An 18739-nucleotide genomic window follows, 5' to 3' on the forward strand; every position below is an offset into this window, starting at 1 on the left:
ACCGACCGAACCAAAATGGTCGCGAGTGCACCTCAATTCGAAATCTCTCGTAATCATCTCGGTAACCGGCGATCTCTCGTCTTTTTAAAAGCACGGAAAATCTGAAAATTCGATTTTCAACGTGACCTTCGGTCACGAGTGAACCGTAAGGTCTAATCGTTTATATATTGATCTTCTAGAAGAAACCTAGGGCACAGAGCCACCCTATCCCCACTACGATCCTTGAAAGCCGGGATGAAATCAATAGAAAGCTCACGCGAACTCCTCTCCGTCTTCGGTAAATTCATTCGCACGCGAAATTTCACGGCGTATCGCTCAGGGGGGAGCGTCGAGACCGGGCGAACGCGATGGAGAACGCGAACACACGATTTTAATGCCGCGTACGTCGCGTTTCGTTAGGGACACCGAGAATATCGGAACATTCCCTCGAGTGTATCGCTCTCTGTTCGCAAAATCCCGAACGGTGGTAAAATCATCGTTCCACGGATCAGTGATTCTCGTTCGAAAACGATCAGCGGTCAACGACGATGGCTGTGATTCGTGTAAAGAAATTACGATACTCGGCATCGTGCTGTTGGGGTGTGTCGTAGGGCAAACAGAAAGTACAGAAGGTTTAAGCTTGCTCAATCGAATAAATGACAAAATTTGGCAAACGACGTGATGATAGGGCTTGTTATATTTTTAACGTTGACGGGAGCGATCGGGGGTTCGTTACCTCCCGACGACGCCGACAATGTGTTGCATATCGGTGGCATTTTTCCCATACGAGGAAAGGGTGGATGGCAGGGTGGCCAGGCGAGTATTAATTTTTATTCTTTCTTAAATGTATAAAAGTTGCATCAGTCAACGTATACTTCGTTCAACAGGCTTGCATGCCAGCAGTGAACCTGGCTCTAGACGATGTTAACCGTGAAAAAAATTTGTTACCTGGATTCATACTGAAGCTTCACTCGAACGATAGCGAGGTATACAAAATGTTTGCCGAGAAGCTTGAAAAGCACCGTAGGGAAATCACGACGGAGGAACTTCGTTAATTGATTATATGATCGTTTCAGTGCGAGCCAGGACTCGGTGCCTCAGTGATGTACAATTTATTATACTATAAACCACACAAATTAATGTTGTTAGCCGGATGTAGTACGGTATGTACGACCGTCGCTGAAGCAGCGAAGATGTGGAACCTGGTAGTGGTGAGTGTCGATGAAATTTGTTATTTAAATAAACAGATACGAAAAGGAAACTGACTCGTGTCGTCTTTAGTTGTGTTACGGTGCATCATCTCCTGCGTTGTCGGATCGAAATCGGTTCCCGACACTTTTCAGGACACACCCGTCAGCCACGGTGCACAATCCCACGAGAATTAAACTGTTGCAAAAATTTGGCTGGTCTCGAGTGGCAATCTTGCAGCAAGCCGAAGAAGTGTTCATATCTGTAACATCTCACTCTCGCACAAATCCATCCAAACCTTCGAACATGGTAATTTATCGTTCTGTTTCCCTCTATGTTTATAGACCGTAGAAGATTTAGAGGCACGTTGCAAGGAAGCAGGAATAGAAATAGTTACGCGTCAGAGCTTCCTGTCCGACCCGTCGGACGCGGTGAGAAATCTTCGTCGCCAAGATGCCAGAATCATCGTCGGTTTGTTCTACGTGGTGGCCGCGAGAAGAGTTCTCTGCGAATTGTATCATCAGAATCTGTACGGCAAAAGTTACGTGTGGTTCTTCATCGGTTGGTACGAGGATAATTGGTTCGAGAAGAACTTGGAAACGGAGGGAATCACGTGCACGATAGAACAAATGAGGCGCGCGGCTGAAGGACACTTGACGACCGAGGCTCTCATGTGGAATCAAAATAACGACACGACAATCAGCGGCATGACTTCCGAGGATTTTAGGCAGAGATTAAACAAAGTGCTGAAGGAAAGCAGCTTTGACATCGATAACAATCACTACCCCGAAGGATATCAAGAAGCGCCCCTCGCTTACGACGCTGTTTGGTCGGTGGCGTTAGGTATGAATTCGAATTGCTACGTAAAAGTGCCGGTCATAGAAGAGTCGAATTTTTACCACAGTTTTGTATTCTTCGTATTTGAACTACAGCTTTCAATAAAACAATGGAGAAGCTGAGTAAGCAAGGGAAGAGTCTAAAGAACTTCACCTACACCAACAAGGAGATAGCGGACGAAATTTACTCGGCGATCAACTCCACTCAGTTTCTAGGGGTATCTGTACGTGACTCGGCTAGAACTAGAAATAAAACGAAGGCTTTATCTTTAATAAGAGGCCGACTTATCTTTAATCGATCCTGTATATGCTATAGGGATACGTTGCGTTTAGTTCGCAAGGTGACAGAATCGCATTGACCCAAATCGAGCAAGTGGTCGATGGAAAGTACGTTAAGTTGGGATATTACGATACGCAAAGCGACAATCTGACTTGGAGGAATATGGAAAGGTGGATCGGTGGTAAAGTACCTCAGGATAGGACCATCGTAAGGACCGTTCTAAGGACAGTCTCGTTGCCTTTGTTTATTTGCATGGGAACTATATCCTCGGTGGGAATCGCAATAGCGCTGGCATTGATAATTTTTAATATATGGAACAGGCACAGAAGGTACATCTGCTCGTTCCATATTTATTTCTTTCTTCTCTAAATATTTGAGAACGCTGGTATCCCCCTTTCTAGGGTTATAATGTCGTCACATCCTGTGTGCAATACAATAATGCTTGTTGGAGTGATAGCGTGTCTGGTGTCGGTGTTTCTGTTGGGAATCGATGGTAGATTCGTCGCACCGTGGGAATATCCAGCTATCTGCCAGGCCAGATCCTGGATGTTATCCACGGGATTTACTCTGGCGTTCGGCGCGATGTTTAGCAAAGTGTGGCGGGTCCACAGACTCACGACAAAGACGAAAGCCGATCAAGCGAAAGTAAGTACCGGAAACAACGAATCAACGCGCTCGATTGCTTGAAATCGTTTTAGAGAGTCACCCACGGTAATCACGTGCGATCGATTAACCGATTAACGATCTAATTAATGTTTCTAGTCACGCAGTGTGCCCGCCCCGTGCATGGTTTGCAGATCCTGCTCGTATGACCCTCGACTTTAACGTATTCTCGATTCTTTCTAGTTGTTCATGGCTAAACAAAAAGTTTCGTCCATACAGAAGAAAGTTCAACCGTGGAAGCTGTATACGATGGTAAGCGGACTGTTAGCGGTGGATATAGCGTTGTTAGTCTCCTGGCAAGTATTCGATCCTTTGCAAAGAAAGATGGAAACCTTTCCGTTGGAGTCGTCTTCGTTCGGCGATGACGATGCAATGATCAGACCTGAGTTAGAGCATTGCGAGAGCATACACAATAACATTTGGCTTGGTAAGCTGATCAACGTGAAACTTATCTTTGATTACCGAGCAAAGATTATCATCCGCGTCCTTGTTTCAGGTTTGGTTTACAGCTACAAAGGAATAATTCTGGTATTCGGGCTGTTTTTGGCCTACGAAACGAGGAGCATCAAAGTTAAACAGATCAATGATTCCAGATACGTCGGGATGTCGATATACAACGTGGTTGTTCTCTGTTTGATCACAGCACCGGTGACGATGGTGATCGCCAGCCAGCAAGATGCTAATTTCGCTTTCGTTGCACTCGCCATTATTTTCTGCTGTTTCTTAAGCATGGCGCTGATCTTTGTGCCTAAAGTGATCGAAGTGATCAGGCATCCGAAAGACAAGGCCGAATCTAAGTACAATCCGGACGTGGGCATGTCGAAGGAAGACGAGGAAAGGTATCAGAAGCTGCTTAGCGAGAACGACGAGCTTCAGAAACTGATCGCCGCGGTAAGGAAACTTTTCGCTGTTCGGCTTCAAGATCGCAGTTGTCAACGATTGGCTGTTACGAAGAACGGACGATTCTTTTGCAGAAGGAAGAAAAGATCAAACTTCTAAAACAGACGTTGGCCGAGCGAGACACGCTGAAAGGTGGCAGCGGAAACGTTCCGAAGGATTCGTTGATAGTCGCCGATTTTGTAACCGGCGAGGGGACTTCGGATAGCGCAATCGGTGGGGGTATTTCTGTTTATACTCAATCATCTCGAGCTTCTGCTTCTGACTTTGAGTTTTCAGGATCGTACTTGTAGATTCGCCGTGCGTTAAGTTTCTGCCCTTTCTGGCTGCATCGTAACGAATTTAAGAAACTGGGACCTAAATGGATAAAAGTACATATGTTGTTCTCTTCTTACGACGACGTTTACTTTTAAGTTCTTTTTAGAGGCTATCGAATCACGCGACGTATTTTCTCGTTGTTTGTCTCTTTTTTGCAAAGTACTATTACATACTATCGCACACCGAATGACACTCGTTGCAATTTTTTAGTGAAACTTCGAAAGGGAAACGGCGCACCAAAGTTCTGAAATGCAAACAGGCGACTCGTTAGCTCGAGACAGCTTTGTTTCTAAGTTCATAGTTCGTAGGATGCGCTGCCTCCTCCCGAGGCGGCGCACTCTGTGTCGTGTACTCGGTGTCTAAACGTATAAATGTTGGATGTATGTATATAACAAACAAAGTAATAGGTGTGCGTATGCGTAGTACGATTAGTAGTATCTCTGTGTAAAACAAATTCATACGCGCGAGATATTCTTAGGTATCATAGATCGCAAGTTGGCCTACGACTATCGCGCCGTTCTCGTTTACAACGATCTTTTTCGTTACATATTATCCAGATTTTATTATTATACAGATATTTGTACAGAGAAGTTTTATCAAACGAATCGATTCTTAATTAAATCATGATTAGATAAATTTACACTAATCGCATTGGTCGCATAAATCGATTACGTAACACGGACCAAACACTTCGTAAAATATTTCCTGTTGACTTTCGAATACTTTATGCAAAATACTCAATTGTCCGTGCATTATTATCATGCATTGTATTGGTGCGAAACGCGACAATGCACGACGATCCGAATTTCTTCGCGCACGTTTATACGGGTCCAAGAAACGAATAGAGAAACATAAAAGAAAGGAACGTTTTCGTTTATTCGCGAATATTATATACGTTCCACACGAGGTACAAAAGATCGCTTAAATTACTGGATATCGTATAATTTGAGTCGCGATCCGTTTAGTCGAAACGTAAGAAGCATCGCGAACGTTTCGTTTGCCGCAGGCCTAAACCTTTTTACGTAGTTTACGCATGATTTGCAACGATTGCAGTTAAATCTCGTTAGACGATAACCTGGTCGTTTCCGAGACAGCGAATCGATGTGAACCTCATGAAGTCTGCTCCCAAATTGTACGAAACGTTGCACGGTACGCGAAATTGGTGTTCGATCGCGGGCAACAAGGTACACACGTAAAACAGTGAACGTGCTAACGAGATTTAAACGCTTCAAACATTGCGCCATTCATAAATAATTTGGGAGTCTTGATGAGGTGGATCGACGTGCTTTATGGCCAGTTAACGCTTAATCTTTCAGATTGCACCCTCTGATGACTGATCTAAATGTAAAGGTGCTCGGATGCTTGAGTCTGATCAAATATTAATTATTTATGAATGGGCAAAGAAACTTTCTACGTTTACCCCGCATGATATCTGAGGGATTATCGTTTTTGAATTCTTCTTTTTAGAAACGGACCAGGTTGGCTGAACACAAGAGCCCCGACGATTAGGATGACAAAAGCAATACGAGCATACGAACGTACGAACGGGCTAAAAGCTCACGACAAAACGCTCTATTTCTCTTTCTCTTCTAAAACTAGTGTTAAATGTACACATGCGTAATTCCAATGGAACTGCATGTTCTTATTTTGTGATCGGAAACAAACCGGAAATCGTGTTTGTAGCGATAAAAATTCAATTCTATCATTGCATCGTCGATGAGTTATTTTGCCACGCATATCTCGTCTATAGAAGAGATTATTTCAATGGAATGATATTTCTTCAGAGTGGCGGCTTGGAAAAGACCCTTGAATTTATAAATGTGCAATTCAGTTAACGTTACGATTTAGTCGAAACTTAAGATATTGTATCCAACAAGATATGTGTCTGAGGATTCTTTTAACGGAATGCCAAAGGTTCAAATTTTACAGACACGAACGTTGAAATATTTGAAAATCTTGAGTTCAGAAACTATTTCACGTTATCAATGGGAAAATAATGTGATTTGACTGCAATTCAAATTTTATCGGTACACAAGACGACTTACGTGTATGTATAACGTAGATTGAACAAGCCACGAAGCACAACTTTTTCGTACTTGCGTTTCAATTTCACCATTCCACGTATATACGACGTTTAGAGAGATTTTACGAACTTCTGTTGAATTCTTTCTCGTATAATCATTATCGTGCTCATCCACGTATTTTTTACTATATTTCTTCGATCGACTGTCGCGCGAATTGCGCTTGACTACTATATTATTATACGATATACATATACTAGTCTTATCAAACTGTTAAAGAAAGTATCATATATATATACGTTAGAATATGGAGATATATTTATTTTTAAGTTTTTAAATTATAAAATTCGTTAAAAATTCATATTGTATCTGTTATTGATAACCCTGCGCTTATCGGAAAAGCGTTCGCTCTCGAATCTATTAATCGTTCACGGATCTTTGCTGTGTTACAGTTACATAATCGAAACAATGTGCTTTCGAACTTAAAATCGGAAGTATTTAATTCGCGTGAATGCATCGCAATTTTACTATCGTGAACTTTAAAAAGTTTGCAGGAAACCAAACGAACTTTGTTTGAGAGATATTAGGGGACGACACATACGATTCTCTGAAGAAATACGTATATTTAATACATCATAGATCCATATGGCGATTATAAAAAATATGTAGTACAAATGAAATACAATTGTATTAAAAAATCAAATAAACTTAGTTACAATTTAAGGGCATGATTTTGCCGCGTATTGTGATTTGAATAATCAGCATTTAGCATGATCACGTGACATCGTGTCTGCACCAAAACGGAAATTCGTATTCGCGGCGCATGTCAGCCGCCATATTCGTTATATTGTCGCCTATACGAAATTATAAGGCGCGCGCGGTAAATACTGTTTTCGTAACACGTTAAATTTAGTTTAATTTGAGAAATGTCATTTGGTACGGGATTCGGAGGAACGACTTCGACACCCGCTCCTGCGTTTAGCTTTGGTGCAACGGCTTCCACTACGGCGACACCAGTAAAACCGGGTAAGTTGTCTAGTTTATAGGTTAAGTCACATTTCGCTCGTTCTATGGATACATGTGACCTTTTCAAACGTATTTTCATTAAAGTTATCATTTTGTATTTTCCATTGGTCCGAACTTTATCGTATGTCTTATAAGTTTTCCAAAACTTGTCTTTGTAGATATTCTTGGAATATCAATTCGAAGAACACTCCACTTTTCAATGTGTTGTTTCATCACAATGCCTACTCATAATATAATCAGCTTGCATTAATTTCTACGTCGCACGTTAATAATTCCTCAAGACCGTGTTTTATTCGGTAAAAAGTTATTGCAAGTTTTATGCAAGTTAGTGTCAAAATCAGTTTTAATTTCTCAAAGAGCTAATGCTGGTTTTATTTGTAGTGGTTGAAAGTTTTCCTAGCAGAGGCTGATTCAGTCCTGTACATCCTGGTTCGCATTCCATGTTTCCCTTCCCAAAGAAATTATTTCTCCTCTTCGACTTGGTTACGATACATGCCGTAATACAGCATAATAACAATATTATAAAAAGAGCGGTTAATAAAGCAATTAAGACCGGCGAATGGCTGGAGGACTCCGTTGGTCGATAATATTCTTGAGTTGCCACAATAGCTTTTGCAAATGTAGATGTTTCTTGTATTCTCTGTGGAACTACGGTAGCAACTGTATCCTCTAAGTAAAACATTTCACTTGGAATTTTACCCATTGTTGTTATCATAACATCTGCTGTAACATCCTTCGCAAATTGCAATGAAACATGTTATAATTTATGCTATAATATAGAATGTAATAATATGTATAAAAAAAATTCTAAAACATACTCCAATTGTTATATCTGTAGTGCCAAATTCGTGCAACAATTCAGTAGAATAATCGATAGGTTCACCAACATGACGAAGTGCAACCTTCCTACCAGATATTGAAGCTATCTTTAATAATTTTTTAGCAAGTTGTCCATATTTGCTTCCCTATTTAATTTCATTAGTTGAATTAGATTTTCATTATACTTTTGCTTTATTAACAGCCTTACCTGATTTTGCTCATTTATATACGACATATTGTTTTTTGCTATGCAATTATCTATAATTCAGGGACTTTTAATAAATTTTTATCATGCGAACACGAATTATATGATTTTTTCGATTCGTTTGAACGCGTGTAGTTAGACTTTACGAACGAATACAGCGCAAATTATTATTGCGATCTTGTGCAAGACATTTCTGTCATATACTAGTTTTTCTACTTGAAGCAGGTTTCAAATCAGTAAAAACAAAAGTCAACTTTTCAGTAAGAAAATTGGTACAACTTCATAATATATATATATATATGTATATATTTATATTTTTTCATAACCTGCGTATTTATGTACCTCGAACGTCTCGTTTCTATATATATTGCTTATATATAGTTATTAAATATTATCTTATTAATATTAGCTTATGTATCGTTATTAAATATTGAAACCAAACACTTTAGCAGGGTTTGGAACGCCATCTTTTGGATTTAGTACGCCGGCTACCTCAGCACCAAGTCTCTTCGGTTCCTCTTCAACTCCAGCAGCAGGAGGATTTGGAAGTGGTACCACTTTTGGTTCGCCAGCTGCAACTGGTTTTGGCAACACAGCAACAGGTGGTTTTGCCTCGGCACCTACTTTTGCTGCTTCTGCTACTAGTTTTGGTACTACTCCGGTATTTGGTACACCTGCTTCATCGGGCACTGCATTCGGCACCACTTCTACTTTTGGTAGCACACCAGCCTCTACCACTGGATTCGGTACATTTGGAACCACTACAACATCCTCTTTAGGCTTTGGTGGTTTCAGTGGATTTGGAACTACAACGACCACCTCTGCGCCTTCCCTCTTTGGGGGATTTGGTGCTACAAGTACAGCCCCTACTTTTGGTACGTCTACAGGTTTTGGTGCTTTCGGCACAAAACCAACGGCAACAACTACAACCACTGGCTTTGGTGGTTTTGGTACAGGTTGGTGGTAGCTGCACCATTCCTTTATTTATCAACGTATTTTTTACTCAGATTAAATTATCTATGCAGGTACAGGATTTACGGGGTTTGGATCTGGGTTAGCACAGACTCAACAACAGTTTCAGCAACAGCAACAGCAGCAACAGCCCGTTAATACCATATCTGAAGCGTTGTACAATGCCGTATTTAATTGCCAGTTATATAACGATGAACGTGACAATATTATCGCGAGGTGGAACCTCATACAAGCTTTATGGGGAACTGGAAAAGCTTATTATTATATGAATGCTCCACCTATAGAGCTTAATCAAGAAAATCCACTATGTAGATTCAAAGCTATCGGGTACAGTCGGATGCCCGATGCTGATAACAACGACGGTCTGGTAGTACTCTGTTTCAATAAAAAGAAAAAGGATGTTAAAGAGGGCGAGGCACAATTGATCGGTTTTATGAATAATATTTTGGGAAATAAACCGAATTTATCGCTTACAATAGACAATATTAAAGCAACTGGAGAAGACAAAAGTCAGGTGACCATTTTTATCACTGAAAAAGGAATTACTGGAGCTCCAAGAAAAATCCCTGCCAGCGAGTTAGTTGCGTATTTATCGCAACCGATGCAGAAGCAACAATTAGTGCAAAATGGTGTAGAAGATATGTTACCTTTAGTAAAATTAGATCCTGCGCAGCTTAAGGAATACTTAGACAATCCGCCTTGTTCAATCGATCCACGATTATGGAAACAAGCTCAGCTGGACAATCCCAATCCAGAACTTTATATACCTGTGCCAATGATCGGCTTCCAACAAGTTAAACACAGGTTAAAGTGTCAAGAAGAAGAAACAACAAGGCACAGAAATTTCCTAGACATGGCGGCTGATGAAATACAAAGATTGCAGAGACAACATACGGCGATACAAGCTAGATTAAAGGAACATCGGAGGACTCTGTTAGAACTACAACACAGGGTGTTGCAGGTATGTAAATGTATTTTCTGGTAATTATTTCAAATGGCATACATTCAATTTATATGTTTAAATATTTCTTTAGGTACTGGTACGTCAAGAAATTACGCGTAAAGTTGGGTTGTCTCTGCAACCGGAGGAAGAAGTTCTAACACGTAGGTTCGAATCTATGCATTCCCAAGTTAGCGCCCCAACTCAGTTCAAAGGTAGAATTAGTGAAATGCTTTCTCAATTGAGAATGAGAAATCATATAGACACACAAAATCAGGAAAGGTATGCGATGGACCCCATAGCGCAGGATGACATAAAAGCGGTACGTAAAGAAAATGTTTACGAAAAAGTTATCGAAGAATACATACGTAATCGGTGCTTTTTTTTTTTTTATTAGTACCTAACAATGGAGCAACAGGGCATGGCACAACTTATAGCAACGATAAACTCCGATCTAGAAAGTTTGAAAATCATTAAAGACGGCATGTCTGAACTCTTAATGAGTCATAATATATCGTGAGAATTATATATAGAAACGCAATTTTCTTGCGTATTTTTGTCAACATACTTAAAGAGATATGGTCATTATTATCGCCGATAATAAGATTGTAAATCCAGCTAACAACAGAGACACTGCACCTCCGTAAAATTGGTGCCATATTCATTCTGAATCTACTTCCTAACTGCAACTATTGATTTTTTTTATTATGAGTTAAACACGTGTCTTTACGATGTTAAACTTTATTTTGCTCGAAGATAACGTTTATCAATTATGATAATTTCCCACGTATTAAATGACTGGTGCCAATATCGAACCAACCTGTTTTGGCGATATTTAAAAAGAGAGAAGTTTTTTATAGGCGTGACCGCGACTCGTATTCTTTTGCTGATGTTATCAAAAATGCGGTTTTACAATACTTCCGACATCGAGGGTAAGATGAAACTTGTTATGTGCTAAGAAAAAATAAACATTTTTTACATAAATAATGTTTTTATTGAATAGTTTAATGTCGTTAAACACGCTTTTCTCATTGCAGTACTTTCCTTCATACGTCTAACATCTTGAATACCTTATACATAACATAATACAACTTTATATACATATTATACATAGATGTTGAACATTACATATCGAATCACTTCTTTCAGACACATTATGATACAGCGGTCGTTTGACCGTAATGTTACTTGGGAGTTTTATGAAACACGTACCTCGCATGTTCTCATTTACTTTACTCTATTTTGTTTGTTAGGTTTTGGTTTAACGTGTGTATATACAGGTATCGACGATGATTTCGTTCTAGACGATCGTTCGAACTACCCGTAAATCTAAATCTGAGACTCTTCTAATTACGTTGCTAAAGGAGTTATTAACGAATTAAGATTGAGCAAACCTCATTCGATATCAAACTATTTCTGCTTCGACTAACTTCATCGTTCGACAGACATTAACGTATTACAATATATTTGGCTTCACAGTCTAACGAAAACGGACAACTTTCTTTTCGCCAACAACAAACCTTCCTTCAAACCGATACATTTAATCAACCTTTATCTGCCTCTAGTATTAATCAACTTTTATAATTTTTAGTTATCATCGAATCGAATAAACTAGGCAAAAATAATAATCCTCAAACGTTTTATGCAGCCTCGCTAATCTCGAAAGACTAATTTGATGTAAAATGACGGAAGTAAAAACCATGGCCCGAGTAGAAACTCAAATTCTCCAATGTTCAAAGTCGCCCTGGATTTATAAAAAATACCGAATAAGACGTTACGACCTAAGACTCAAGGCACTCGATTCCAGGACGGCCTCGAAGATGTTCGAACCCTGGCCACGGTCGGTAGTTTAAGAGGACTGCTTCTACAGAATTTAAAAAATTCATCGATTCGTTGCGAGAGAAATATACCTAACAAAGTTCTAAGCGTTCTAATTTTACTCGTTGCAACGCTAACTTCAATACCATGTGAAAAATTCTCCTTATTTATTGATCGTCAAATCCAATGGAAGATCCTGCTCCATCTCTACCACATTCTCGTTCTTAACTCTAAGGTCTTGCCCGCATGTATTGTTCGTGTCCACAATGTTGCCCCACATATTCTGTAATCCGTATTGCAGATCCACCGTGCCCAACAGGTGTCTGAACAGAGGATTCTGCGTCTTGAGGATTAAATCCGACAGGATCTTCGTTTTCTCCAAGATATTGTCGTTACTGTGCACGCAACACTTGTGACGACAACAGCAATCGGTGGTGTCTTTGCACATATCCTCCTTGGTCGGTATTTGCTCGACCTCCATTTTCAGGTCTTCCGCTCGTTTTATCACAGAATGTCTCACCGGGTCGCAAATAACGACGTTCTCCTTTTTGCAGGGCGTGCTGTTGATAATCGACTCGATGTTCCTGTAATCGACCGTGCTGACCTTACTGGGGCATTCGATGGGTTCCTCGATTTTGATGGGCGTCGACTGCATTCCGATATGAGGCAACGTGTCGGGGGCATGGTGCGGACTGGTCTGAGGCGAGACCGACTGAACCGATTGAGGTGGGCTCTCCTTGATGATCGGGTTGTTGGATACGTACATGGGATTCACCTGAATTCTGTCCGGTATTATGTAACTCTCGTCATAAATTCTCGGATAGATCTTCACTTCTTGTTCGTAGGTCTTTCTCGGCGTGATGTGCTCCTGTTCCTTGCGCTGATCTTGCAGGTTGTACATGTTATTCCACTCGACGAAATTCCTTTGCTCCTCGAAGCTATTGCTGGCCTTTGGACTAGACCCTGATACGCTGCTCTCTATGCTGCTGTCCTTCTTGTCGGACGACTCGGAATGGGTACTGCTGCTCTGCTTCTCCGGCGTTACGGTATCGAATCTCGCCTTCTCCTGTGAATTGTTTTCCTCGAAACTCTTCTCTTGCACCTTGTCGTTATTATTCACGTAGTGTCTGTAGGTTTTCACGTGTTTACGCAGGGAGGAAGGATCGGTGTACCTCTTGGGACAGCCAGGCACCTTGCAGCAGTAAGGCTTGTCCACGGCGTGAGTTCTGGTGTGCTTGAACCTGTCCGAGGAGTTGGAGTAAGCTTTGTTGCAGCCTTCAACGGGGCAGACGTAAGGGCGTTCACCGGTATGAGAACGAGCGTGAATCTTCAGGTTTTCCGCTCTGCTGAAGCTTTTGTCGCATTGGAAACAGTGATGCGGTTTCTCGTTCGTGTGCGTTCGAACGTGGACCAGCATCTTGTACCTGGATAACGAAAGAAGCAGCGAGGTAAAACTCGAAACTCGATCGGTTTTAAATTCTAGAAAAATAAGAAGAAGGTTTTACCTGGCGTTAAATCCACGTTCACCTCTGGCACACCCTTCCCAGCCACAGTAAAAAAGACCACGTGGTCCCGGCGCAGCATGAAGTCGCGCAACGTGTCCTGCCAGCTGTTCCAAGGATGTGAACCAACGACCACAATTTTGCCATCTGCGAATTGGAGCAAGACGCGTTAGCCTTTGGTCTCGCCAGTAAAATTTTAATTCGACTCGCTGTGTCGTCCGTCAGCATCGGGAACGTAAGCAACTACGTATTAAGCGATCGCACGGGAATAGTCGCGAAACGTTTAGGGCTATTGATCTTTGATCGCTGGATCGTTCCTATCAATCGTGCCGTTCATAAGATGATTATCGTTTAAGGCCAATATCTCGAATCTTGTATTCTTCCCGTCAATCGATCTATTTATATTACTTATTCATCCTGTCGCTCATATACCGGGAATTTCTAAATATAACCAACACGCGCGAGAAGGGTCGCCCCGTGCATCTTGATCGTTCGATCGATTCGCGCGTCGCTATATCCCTACGCTTGGAACTCGAGAGAAGCGCTCGTAAAACCTTCGAAAAGTCTCGTTCGCTTCGAGATCGACTCGAGTTGTTCCCTGGTTTTCAAGGTTGCGCCGCCAGTAGCATGCTATCACGTGAACCAGAGTCGACGTACATAAACGTAAATAGTGGGATTGAAACGACGCGACGCGGGCGTTCGGTTGAAACATCGACGCGCGATTTACGTCAAGAACATCCGTTCAACCGACCAATTGATACCAATTCCGTCCGTTGTGCAATTGGCGTCGCTTGACACCAGTTTATCTGGACACATGGGCTTTGATACTGTCACAGCAAACGACGTCGCATCCGTGAACGATATGCTCGCATAAAAGGTTGTGGATCAAGGCGACGGCAGCTAATCCCTCAGAACCGTTCTTACATACTCGCGTAATCGCCGGTAGAATTTTCTCGCTTTTATCAGACTCACGTTCGCGATCCTGCGATTTCACGGAAAATTCAGCGTTTATCGAATTTCAAGGAAAACGAAAGATTCGGCGTGTGACGCGTACGAGAGTCGCAATTACAACGATGCGACGACGACATCGTCCACGATTGCCACGGTGATAACAAAGCAGGCATTCCCGAGTGCACGAGGTTACCACATGCAAAGCGCGAGCACGTAACGAGTTGTTGACGCGATAAACGATCGTACCGTTTCGCCAGCCGAAATCTTCTCAACGAAGCTGAATGCCATCTTACCGTGTAATCGCGTATCGTTATTTCAGGGTTATCGAAATTTGACATTTTTTTCTAGTATCGTAATCGCTTAGATTCGTTAACCGCTTCGATATCTCGCTATCCCCCCCGCTGGATTTACTTATTTTTATACTTTGTTCTTTTTTTTTCTCTTTCCAACTTGTGGCTCTCGCTTACTGGATTCTTGTTCGAGTTTGTGAAACTTGCGCGATAAGGTGTTTCCCTCGATCGATTCCCGCGAATTTCGATCGAAGAACCAGGCTGCTATACGACTCTAGAGTCTCGGTCGAATCTAGCGGGAAGGGCAGAGCAAAGAAAGAGAAGGAAAGATATGGAAAAAGAGCAGAATGCCGTTTGATATCGCGACGGATACGGGAAACTGGTTAGAACCGGAATGGGACGCGTGCTGCGAACGTAACCGCGCGCGCGCGCGCCGCAGATAAATTAGCGTCACTTAAGAGAGTTGCGCGTGAATTGCGCGCGTTTCGCGTAGAAACTCATCGTCCGGTGACCACCGTCGACTAAAAACGTTGTTCGTGTGAAAAAGGCGAACGAAGCGAAAAGCAAACGGCGAAGAGTCGCCGAAAGCGAGTCGTTCGGGCGAAGGACGAGCGAAAGAAAACGTAATTGCGCATCAAGCTATTTTTCTGATAACGAGATGCACAACCGAAAATAAACAGGCGTTTCACACTCGGTCGGGTCTGACATATCCGTGTTCGATTCAGATAACGATCGCGTATTCACAAATTCTGTTCCGGACGAGCGTACGGTAACGCTAGGTTTTGGCAAAATATCTTTACCACCCGAACTGTCTCTGAAAACTTGCAACGAAACTCTAGCTTAGGACTATTTTAGAATGGAAACAGCGATGTACAATTTACCTGCATTTTAGTTGAGCATTTTCGCCACGTCGAACGGAGCCAAGTTCCAAGCTGGAGTTGGAGGCGTCCGAGTCGCTGTGAGCTGGACTAGGTGGTCCACCGTTTGCCAAACCATCCGGGGAGACTCCCAAACCCGGTATCACAGCCGACGGGGAAGTTGCGAGTTCTTCCTCGATCGGCATGCTTCGTGGCCAAACCGGAAGGTCCAGCGGTGCTTGTTGTTGCAGGCTGAGGCTCTCGTAGTAGCTGGGGTTTGGGCTGGTCGAGTAACCGGAAATCGGACTGTAAAAACCCGGCACCACTCCTAGCAGCGTGCCCGGATAGCGAACAGAGCCGTACGCGCCAACGTGGCTTGGCATTCTACCGGGAACGTAAACGATCATGTTTATTCCTTCTTGTATTTATCTGTTCCCTTTAATTTCGTTATGTCGAGGAACTCGCCAATTTGATCGAAAAACGTGCAAATTTTCCTGATATCGGATCGCCGTGTACGTTGTCTGGATCAACGAGAACTTAGGTGAGAAGGGATCGAAAAAATTGAACTGCTATCGTGTTCGCTTTGATAGACGATTTGATAGAATTTGGAATGGATTTGTAGGATGGAAAGAAGCACGTTGAAATACGTAAGTTTTATGAATGTAATTTTGTTTCATCGGCTGCCTATATCTATCTGGCTGTGATCGACTCGTGCCACCCGTTGATCGGAATCGTCCTTTCCTCGAGTCGCGACCTCAAACGCCTTCGAAAATGTCGTCTTATCAACGAGTTTCGAAGGTGACGTCTCGTTTATCTCAATTCGTAACGAACGGAGAGAACGATCGGCGCATCGATGAAAATCGTGAACAAGACTTTCCAGGTCTTGCCGTATCCTCGTGGGCTCTCTTTCGAACTTGGTCGCGCTTTCGATTCCTTTTCCTGAACACCGTCGCCAACGACAAGTCGAGCACGGCACAGTACGCTCACATACACACTTTCGCCGTAGCGCGCACACTTTTATCACACTTAGTCCGAGTCCGTATCGTCAGATGTACTTGAACCGGTTCGACTTGAGTATACGGTAGCTCAGGAATTGTTTGCTGTACTCGATCGAGAACATAACTAGGCTGGCCCGTGACAGACTCATCAAACGCGAGCGCCCTTTCCTCGTGGAGGCCGTCGCTTTCGCCGAACGATACCACCGATTCGATTTGCAACCCCGATCGAATCGACTTGAGGCTTCCGTGGCGCACGGAACAGCCCCCTCTGACAGCCTACTGCTGGTCTGTCAAACGTTGCAGAGATCGGTTCCTGTCGACGCTAGAACAACGTCGCCTCCATCTTTTCGTTTCTCTTTCCTCGTATCTGGTCGCTCGATCTCTCTGCCTCGACTTCCCTCTTTATCTCGGAGCAAAGATCTCGGCTCCGGTTGGCAGCGTGACGCGTCGATGATCAGGTGGTCAGAGTTACCCCCCAGGGACGTCGATGAATCGCGTACCACGGTGGTCGACTACTGGCGCAGACGCGTATCGATGATCCTCGTCGAGTAACTTAAGTCAGCCAAAGACTGATAGACAGAGAGCGGAGCACGGAGCGCGGAGCGTAGGACAGAGAAGGGAGAAGAAAGGCAGTCGAAGAACAAGAGGAAGCCGTCTGTTGCGAAAAGGCTGCAACGAACGTGGAACTAATGTCAACGACGAACCAGCCGCTTTATATATAGCCGCGCTATCGTCGCCGATAACGTCCCACGCCTCTCCGCCCGGGCGCACCAATACATCGACGTTGATAACAACCGACTGCAATGCGTCAGTGGACGGAACCGTGTGGACTTACCGATATCTTCGAAAGCAACGTTGGATAACTAGTTATGTTACGGAAGATGAAAACGGCGCCAGTTTTGCCAACATTTGGAATTTACAGGATGATCGACGATTGTTTGTCGGTTGCTTATCTCGAAAGACGATACGCTTCGACAAACACGATTTGTACGAACATTTCGTCGAATAACTTTTCTTTTTCATTTTCCAAATTTACATGTCCGAAAACGAAAGAATACATGGTTATTGCCAAAATCTTCTGATTTGTTGTGTCTTCGAGTAACGTCAATTTAAGTAAAGCCAATGTTTCGAGGAATCGTAGAGAATCGTCAAGCTATCTTGAAATAACTCGGAATTCTTGAAACTCGGACGTCGGCTGGATTATTCGAACGACGCCACGTTTAATCATCGGTAGCAGCTTCTGAATCGATCTGTAACCAGTCGTTGCAACGAAAACCGACGGTTCTGTGCCTTGAGCGAGGAAAAAGATGACGACAGGTGCTACAATCATTTAGGATTCGCACCCGTGAATCCTATTCAAAGTACCCCTTTCCCCGCCAAGTGAATGAGAACAAAGTTCTGCGTAGGTATCTCTGAGAAGCCTGCGCAACGTTATCGCGACTCGCATTAACGCTTTGCCGCGAATGGGCGCTCGCAAGCTGAGTCAATAGACCTCGACTCGAGTAATTCCCTCCCACTAGTCAAAATTTCAGCATCGCAAGTAGCACGTGGTAGCACCGTGGGTGGGCCCCCTCGCGCTTACGTTTCAAAATCCTTCGTTGGACCAAGGTCTCGTCGCCACCGTGCACGAACGCGTGTTTTTCGTGATCGTATCGTAACGATATCAACGATCGATAAATTAGTCGCGATCGCGATTCGATCGACGATAATCGGGGACCAGCCGATTCTCGGACCGAGAAAATCGCGTTGATAAAAGTTAGAACAGAGGGATCGTGAACCGATCGTCGCGTGGCCGGGCCTATCGAAAGAACTTGCGAAATAAAACACGTGGAGTACGTTCGAACAGCGACGATTTCAAGTAGGAATAAGGAATTTGTCACGGAATAGCGACGGCCAAATAAAACCGGACCCCCTCTACGAAGTTTCAGTGGAGCAAGCGGCGAGGTGCGTCGCAGTAAACGTCTGACGTCGAGTCTCGAGCTATCTTAACGAGGAAAAAATTTCGAGTTACGCAAGTGTTCTCGTCACGGACCACCAATCGCGACGGCTAGTTGTCCCGTAAGCGCTGCCGGATTCGCGGTATCGAACAGATTACACGAAACTAATCGCGTTCGATGCGAGTAGGGGGCAGCTGCTCGAAAGTCGAATATGTCCGTGGGTGCATTCGGACCGGTCGAGA

The 18739-nt window shown here is 43.2% G+C and overlaps 4 protein-coding genes across 7 annotated transcripts; 2 read left to right on the plus strand and 2 right to left on the minus strand.

Moving 5' to 3' along the window:
• Positions 1–95: 95 nt before the first annotated feature.
• Positions 96–6002, plus strand: GABA-B-R1 (gamma-aminobutyric acid type B receptor subunit 1). 4 transcript variants are annotated; one of them, XM_069113426.1, is made up of 12 exons: positions 96–795; positions 867–965; positions 1056–1190; positions 1261–1431; positions 1512–2010; positions 2100–2227; positions 2320–2612; positions 2685–2928; positions 3130–3373; positions 3443–3837; positions 3921–4059; positions 4123–6002. In XM_069113426.1, the coding sequence occupies exons 1-12, from the start codon at positions 661–663 to the stop codon at positions 4134–4136; spliced, it is 2496 nt and encodes an 831-aa protein (XP_068969527.1). In that variant the 5' UTR covers positions 96–660; the 3' UTR covers positions 4137–6002. The 4 variants fall into 4 exon arrangements, with proteins under 4 accessions (XP_068969527.1, XP_068969526.1, XP_068969524.1 ...); XM_069113425.1 differs by having other exon boundaries at positions 5629–6002; XM_069113423.1 differs by having other exon boundaries at positions 3921–6002.
• Positions 6003–7003: 1001 nt separating this feature from the next.
• Nup54 (nuclear pore complex protein Nup54) lies at positions 7004–10685 on the plus strand. Its single transcript, XM_069112579.1, has 5 exons — positions 7004–7208; positions 8685–9188; positions 9258–10165; positions 10239–10466; positions 10542–10685. Exons 1-5 carry the CDS (start codon positions 7109–7111, stop codon positions 10662–10664), a joined length of 1863 nt encoding a protein of 620 aa, XP_068968680.1. The 5' UTR covers positions 7004–7108; the 3' UTR covers positions 10665–10685.
• LOC138179766 (uncharacterized) lies at positions 7552–8262 on the minus strand. The gene is made up of 3 exons (XM_069112892.1): positions 8236–8262; positions 8027–8173; positions 7552–7941 (listed from the first exon to the last, which is right to left on the minus strand). The coding sequence occupies exons 1-3, from the start codon at positions 8260–8262 to the stop codon at positions 7552–7554; spliced, it is 564 nt and encodes a 187-aa protein (XP_068968993.1).
• A 679-nt stretch (positions 10686–11364) lies between the features above and the next one.
• LOC138179614 (uncharacterized) lies at positions 11365–17262 on the minus strand. Its single transcript, XM_069112580.1, has 3 exons — positions 15587–17262; positions 13468–13611; positions 11365–13386 (listed from the first exon to the last, which is right to left on the minus strand). The coding sequence occupies exons 1-3, from the start codon at positions 15967–15969 to the stop codon at positions 12126–12128; spliced, it is 1788 nt and encodes a 595-aa protein (XP_068968681.1). The 5' UTR covers positions 15970–17262; the 3' UTR covers positions 11365–12125.
• Between the last annotated feature and the right edge of the window lie 1477 nt (positions 17263–18739).

The sequence above is a fragment of the Bombus flavifrons genome, chromosome 5 (assembly GCF_040668555.2).
Source record: "Bombus flavifrons isolate JBK064 chromosome 5, iyBomFlav1_principal, whole genome shotgun sequence".
In the NCBI taxonomy this organism is placed as follows: domain Eukaryota; kingdom Metazoa; phylum Arthropoda; class Insecta; order Hymenoptera; family Apidae; genus Bombus; species Bombus flavifrons.